General features: G+C 52.3%; 2 protein-coding genes across 2 annotated transcripts; both read right to left on the bottom strand.

Moving 5' to 3' along the window:
* Positions 1-6: 6 nt before the first annotated feature.
* GNI_078320 (putative alpha-glucan water dikinase) lies at positions 7-4,311 on the bottom strand (the record flags this gene model as incomplete). Its single annotated transcript, XM_011132265.1, has 2 exons — positions 7-4,034; positions 4,260-4,311. The coding sequence occupies 2 exons, from the start codon at positions 4,309-4,311 to the stop codon at positions 7-9; spliced, it is 4,080 nt and encodes a 1,359-aa protein (XP_011130567.1).
* A 497-nt stretch (positions 4,312-4,808) lies between these two features.
* GNI_078330 (putative transmembrane protein) lies at positions 4,809-6,818 on the bottom strand (the record flags this gene model as incomplete). Its single annotated transcript, XM_011132266.1, has 1 exon — positions 4,809-6,818. The coding sequence occupies one exon, from the start codon at positions 6,816-6,818 to the stop codon at positions 4,809-4,811; it is 2,010 nt and encodes a 669-aa protein (XP_011130568.1).
* Positions 6,819-7,234: the final 416 nt, after the last annotated feature.

Below are 7,234 nucleotides of genomic sequence, written 5' to 3' on the forward strand. Positions count from 1 at the left end.
AAAAGGCTAGACTTGGGGTCTGCACTGGACGACATAAACACGATCATGAGCATCGACGCAGCCTTCGATGTCCATTGGGTGGCCATCGAACACTTCTTGTAAGTCCCAAGCGAGCTGGCTAAGTTGTTGGAGGATTGACTTCCTGAAGGCGGCGTTGGTGACCAGGCGGTCCGTGGCGTACTCGCATACGTTCTCTTGGTTGGCGATTGCGGGGATGGACTCGAATAGGCCGGCGCCAGCGAACCCTTCGAGATCTTCGCCGTTGCTATCACTTCTGAAGATGAGCGAGTCAACCGTGGACAGATAGACGGACTTGGCCGGCCAGCTGAGGAGGAGGACATTTTCCTTATGGTCTCGGTCGCATTCCCAGCTCATTGCGCGGCCAGCGTGGTTACCGACAAGGACTTCACCCAAGCCCTTGACAATCTCTCCATACATGAACCGGTCGGCGTTCTGTTGCCGGTAGGGGTTTTTGGAGTGGAGCACGAAAGCGTACCTTGCGTCCACAATTTGCTGAACCAAAACCGCCATGGACAGCTCGCTCCACGCACGGCAGGCCTTGCCCAACGCCACCCAAGGCCGCATGTTGAAGACCGACATCCACACGCGTTTCAGGGCTTCCGCGCACACGTGTGCGCCGTTGTCCCGGTAGACCTTCAGGAGGCCGGCACTCTCTAGCACTTCTTCGAACTGCCGCACGAGTTCCTCGTTGAGGACTAAGGACATAATAACCGGTTCAATGCGATCAAACGCTTTACGCACGTGCTTGTTTTGCGTGCTCTTGCACTTTCCAATAATCGCTTCAATCTGCTTCTTGGCCAGCCCATTCTCCGGAGCATTCAAGCACTTCAGGAACGAGCCGTACACGAACGCGCACGACTGAGGAATAAAGTAGACGCCAGATTTAGCGGCCGTACCAGGCGTACCCAGCTTCCCGGCCAGGGTCTCCCTCAGCGTCTTCAAGTTCGCACTCTTACTGCCAACTAGCGTGCGCGTGTACTCCTTCTCTGGCACACAGTACCGGTCCACACTATTCTCGGGCGTCACGTCCAGCACCATGGTCTTGATGTCGTTGAGCGATTTTGCTCGGTTCTCTTTATCAGCGTCGCCCTCATCTCGGCGTTCGTCACCTCCTTTGGTCTCCTTGTGCTGGCAGTCAGCGAATTCTAGCTCAGTTCCCTGTTTGGCAAGGGTGACTTTGCAGAAGGTGTTTTTTCTCTTGGCCTCCACTGCTTGAATCAGCGAGGGTTCATAGCATACGGCCAGCAGCGTCTTGGAGTTGCGCGCCCTCACAGCCACGTGAGACAGCACATCTGGGGCAGAGGCCGCATCCCGAACAATGATGCCGACCACTCCATCCGGGATGTCTTCATCGCCGCTGACTTGGCCTGAAATCAGGACGGTAGGCTCGAGGAACTTTTCTTCCTGTAGGTGGACCAGGGCGGGGACGCACTTGACGACGCCCTCGACGCTGTCTACGGGCGAGACGATCTGCCAGGGTGACATTTCCGCGAGTTTTCGCACACGGGGCTCCACCGCACTGATGAGCAAAGAGACTGAAAAGAGAACGGATCCGCGCAAAATCTCGTCCACAAATACGTTCAACTTCTCCGTCTCCACGCCCACATTCCGGCCTAGCAACTGGCTCTTGGGCCCCAGCATCTGTTGGAAGTGTTCCGTGTCCGATCCGACTGCCCGAGTCAGGCGATCAATCATCGCCTTGACCAGCAGCGCGTCCAGCACCTTGTCCTGTGTAAACTTTTGCTGCGCAGCCTTCATACCGAGCTCTCTAAAATCCGTTAGCAGCGCCCGCCACTCGGCATGAGAGCTGGTAATATTGCTCCAGTCACCGATGAAGCTGGTCACCAAGGACACGCAGTCGGTCAGGCTGAAGGCCTGTTTGTTTGTGTTTTGGAGCGACGTCGACTGAATCGACTCCAGGGAGAAGTCGAGCAGCAACAGGTCGCGCACTTCCGCGTTGTTGTCGTTATTCTTGGCCGTCTCGTACAGTTGGTTCCGGATGTGGGCTATCTTCCAGATTCGGCCCACCGCGTGTTCCGGTGAAAGCTGGCCATTGGAGTTGTGGTGTAAGTCATGCATCAGACTGTCCAGGTCGCTGCCTGCGGTACCCTGTAACAAGCCACGGACACGGTTAACGGAGCGAGACAAGTCGCGGCAGTCGTGGATGTCCATCAAAACATCCAGGTAGCTGCGCCAGTCGTTTAGCAAAGCGCCCCGATCGCAGTTGTGCATGAACGGCTCGCATGTGATTGGTCGTTCGTAGGAGGCAAGCTTCGCCTTGTCGATGTTGTTCTCGGCCAACACGTGCCAGTACGCTCCCAAGTCGCCGCCGGTTTCGTAATAGCGGATGATGGCCTTGCAAATCCCGATGTCGTCGGGCGTCGTGTTGTTGTGCAACTTCTGGTGCCACTGCTCGTAAAAGTGGCCCGCAGTCTCGGGGATTTTATGTCTGTGCATGATCTCCAAAATTTGGTCGCGGATACGCTGCCCTTGGTTCCCGCCGCGACCCACACAGGCCACGCAGATCTTGATCCAAGACCGGTAGTCCGGGTATCGCCTCCAGCAACCAGCCAAAGCGTAGGATAGTTCCTGCGTGACGTGAGCCAGCTGCGCTGGCCGGGTGTTATATCTCCGTTGCCAGTCGACCCAAGCCAAGTGCGAAAACCGCAACCAAGTTGTCAACCAACTCCAAAACTCGTGGCCGGCTGAGGTCGTGGGTTCGAGTTCTGCCGACGGCATTTTCTTTGACTGGTCGTACTTTGGTGCGTCTTGATTGATCCTGTCGAGTACCAACCCGTAACGGTGCATCAGGGTCATAGAGCCCCACTCGCACTCACACTCAATTATCTGTCTAGCCAAGTCCGAACCTCCGCTTTCCTGAGACTGCTTCAGCCGGAGCTTAATGTCGCTGCCGCCTACGTTCTTGATCCAGTCTTCGTTATGGTTCAAGACGAAGTTTATGCTCTCGGCAACCGGGCGAACCACCTTGCCCATCTCCGAGCTCTCCAGGGAACCCGAGAGAGTGAACTCAACCAAACAAAGACCGTCCAAGTCACGCATGGCTTCCATATCTATGTAGCTGTCGCATGCCTGCGAGTTAACCTCCACCGTATCTCGGAGGCCCTTGTACTTGAAATCGGACAAGCTCATCGGCGACACCCAATTGCTATCTCCTTTACGCATCACACCCCAGTGTATCTTCATCTGGTTCGGCTCCCGCAAACAAAAGAGCACACTGACACAAAGCAGAACTTCGTCCGAGGGGGACCCCGGCTGGACATTCGTCATGTCCGCAGTGTCGTCAGAACCATCGTCATCACTCACTGCGTCCTCGTCGTATTCCAGATTCACGGAACTGCTGATCCACACTTTGTACCAGCCCGCATTATGACTCAGTTCCTCGCACATCTCAGAAACAATAAATTCTTTCGCACTCGTTTCCGGTAGGTCGATTATACTGGCTTCATTGAAACGCTTCACAATGCCATCCCAAGCCGCTTCGCGCTCTCTCTTCTGCGCTTCGCGCTCTTGCTCCGCTTTTTCCTTCATTTCAATCCACTCTGGTAACACAGGCATCGGAACCAGGAAATCTCCCCCGTATTTCGCGGAAATCCAATTGTTCGGACCTATTCTTATTACGAATGCAACCACATCAGGCTGCTCACCCGGCAAGAATTTTAGTGACGCCCATGATATTGAATTATCAATTTTTTTCAACTCAATCTCAGCGCCTTTGTCACTAACTTGTTTGCCCTCGTAATCGGGAGACAGACGCTTCGGAGATATCGCTTTCCACTGGCCGTCAGAAAATTCGCCCCAATGAAGCACAGCCTTTTCCTCCGCATTTGCAACATAAACAGTAACCGTCGAATTGTTCTGAGAAACTTTACTCTCAATTCCCACCTTAACTTTCCCGCTCGCCTCAATCCAAAGGAGCTCATCTGATAATACGGTCGGCGGGGCCCGCATAGCGTCGCGAATGGACTTAACATCCATTATGAAGTTGGTATTACCTACGATGGAAAAGCGATCATAGTGTGTGCACACACTTTTTTACCGTTCTTGATCCAAAGGTTTTTGTCCGGCACACAAATACAAAAGACAATAGCATTAAGAAACTCAGCTGCCTCTATTAGTTGAAATCCATTAACATACGTCTCTCCGTTCCCCAGCAACGTGGTGTGTCTTAAAAACCTACAGAAGCAGCAAATGACAGTGATCTGAGCCGGAGTTCTTACTCGGGGATTTCTTGATTATCTCTTTCACATTTGAAAAGTCTAAGTCTTCCATAGCCTTCGTAAATACATAAGGAGGATGGGTCCTGCCTATATTTAGAATCGATATATGAGCCAGCGTTTGTGTCGTGAGCGATAAGAAAGAAATATGGGCAGATTTTGGTTTACTGTTGAACTCTGGGTTTTAATTGATTGGGTTTCGGTGGTTGCCAATCATTGTAGGAGCTTGACTCTCCGAAGTGGGCATAGGAATCTGGTACAGTCGTTAGAATGTAGTAGTTCTTTTCATCTTGAACATACAAAGCTACTTGCGGCGAGAGTCTGAACAACATAAAATGTCCCAAAATATTTGTCCTCTGGAAAACCGGTTAGCTTGCCTCACCTCGCCATGTTCCAGAACACGCCGGGGGGTATGAAGGCATCTGACTGAGACCCTGCTCATGGAGATGCCACAAAAAAGTACCCCGCCGACACTCCCCCGTCTGTTTTTACGATACTCCCCCGTCTGTTTTTACAAAGCCCTTTTACGATAAAAATAGTTGAGTGCGGTAGTCAGTTGGTGGTTTTGAAAGCGACCCAAAAAGCGAGTGCAAATCCACAGAGAGCTGTGAGTCCAACGGAGATCACATAGCCTGCGAACGCAATTTGGTTTTCTTCTTGGTGGTTGGGAACGTTCATTCCCAGTAGACCGGATACGACGCTGCCGATACCAAGGGAAACGGTGGCTACATTGCACCCAATGTCCCACTTGTGGAGTTCGTTCCGTCGGAACCCCATGGTGAAGGTGATGTGCTTTTCGGCGTCGACAATGATGCTGTTCATCTTTTTCACCTTTTTCGCAATTTGACCGATTTCCTGAGTAAAGAATTCCATCAGGATCTCCAGGTTCGGATTGATTGCGTCTTCCATCTGGTATGAACAACCGCCTTGGGAGCAGCCACCTTGGCCACCACAGTTACTTTGGCCACCACAGTTACCTTGGCCACCACAGTTACCTTGGCCACCACAGCCGAGGTCGCACGCCATGCCACTTTCCCTGCAAGCGTAGTCGTCATAATCGTCATAGCCACAGGACTGGCAATTACGACGCTGAGGCCGGTAGTATAACTGGGGCAGGTAGAATAGCTTGGTCAGCTCCATCATGGCCAGGTCCTCGGGTGTGTTCAAAAGTGTATTGAACGCAGTTTTCAACCCCTGGACATTCTCACTAATGTGGCTTAATGACCCCTTAGCCCGGGTTAGCTGGTCAATCAGTTTCCGGTCATACGATTTTACGTAGTACTTATCCACCAACGCAGATATCTCCGCATACCTAGAATTTACGCTCTTACTAAACTCCGCAAACGCGTACGATATCAGAACCTCGAGCAATGCAAACTCCAACGGGAACAAGACGTACTTTGGAATGCCCTGCCAGGAAGCCAGCTGCTGAGATGACATCTGTGCAAACGACGACACAGACTGCAAGTTACCCACCGCCAAATTACCAACATGATGGCCACCACCTTGGTTGCCAGTACCACCTAAGTTGCCAGTACCACCTAAGTTGCCAGTACCACCTAAGTTGCCAGTACCACCTAAGTTGCCAGTACCACCTAAGTTGTAGCTCGGGAAGTTCTGAAAGCTGCCGAGTCGATGACTGCTGCCGAGGGTCGGGACCATGCCATCGAGACTCACGGCTCCAACTATTGGTGCTCCGACTGTAGGTTGAGGTCCAGTTAAGCCCTCTCCGGTACAGCTGCCGGAGAGTAACATAGAACGATGGTGTGCAAACACGTGTGCGGAAGGATGGGGAGCAGTCAATCGCGAACGTCGGTGTTTATGCTCGCGTAGAAAGTATTGTCGAATATCATCGGCGCGTTTGCTATAGGCTGCGGTAAGGTGTTCGAGTTTGAGCAGAAGTGTGTCAGGGTCCATGAACTTGTTTACGTGTAGAATAACACGGTCATGAAGAACGATACAGGTAAGCGGCGGGAGACACATAACGATACAGTTCTGTCGGATTTCAAAGGCCGGGACCAAGGCTGATTCGCTAAATAATTGAGTCAGGTCACGATATGTAATCTCTGGCACACGCGACCGACCACCAGCAAACCCTCGTTGCACATGCCACTTGTGACTCCGTACCTTCTTAAGGATGTCACCAACACTCACTTCAACCGCCTGACGTGCTCCCCAAGCAACTTCCATTACGAAAAATCGTTCCAACCGCTCACTCAACTGCCACGGCGGTTGAAACACTGTGCCCGTCTGCGCCTCCGGGCCCTGCACCATACTCCCTCGTCCATCAGCACTGCCACGCCGCGACACATTTTGTCCTGCCACATTTTGTCCTGACGTCAACCCGAGCCTATCTCTACCTAATCGCTCTCTGCCTGACGGGGGCTCCACACCAGTCTCCCCTTTCTTCTTGAAGAAATCTTCGTCATCCCACTCGAATCCGTAACGATCTATAATAGGCCCATCATCCTGCTGACCCTCCAACGCCACATAACCAGACGCAGAAGACGAAGATGAGCAACGACCAGGACCAGGACCAGGCCCGGACATAACCGACGACATTTTCAATAAAAAGTCACCCCTAACAAGGCCGTGGCTCAAACCACTCTTCTATCAACTCCATGCTAATGCCCCCTGTATAACTTTCTGCACATGCTGCACAGATTGTAAGCCACATTTAGTCTCCGTCCAAGTCAATTTTGTGTACTCGTTTCCGATACTCATTTCCGATACTCATTTCCGACACTCAGTTCCGACACTCAGTTCCGATACTCAGTTCCGATACTCAGTTTGCCTCTAGCTACATCCACAACGTCAGTCTTACACAACAACAGTCTTACACAACGTCAGTCTTGCCACTTGAACGACCTTCAGACCGCTAACTCGGTTCCCTCTTTTTCCGGCTCCAATTCGGGACCCTTCTAGCTGCAGCACCCTTCTGTGGTTTAGAGCTACGCGCGGCGCGGCGGGGGGGGGGG

The sequence above is a fragment of the Gregarina niphandrodes genome, assembly GCF_000223845.1.
Source record: "Gregarina niphandrodes unplaced genomic scaffold scaffold00014, whole genome shotgun sequence".
NCBI lineage: Eukaryota > Apicomplexa > Conoidasida > Eugregarinorida > Gregarinidae > Gregarina > Gregarina niphandrodes.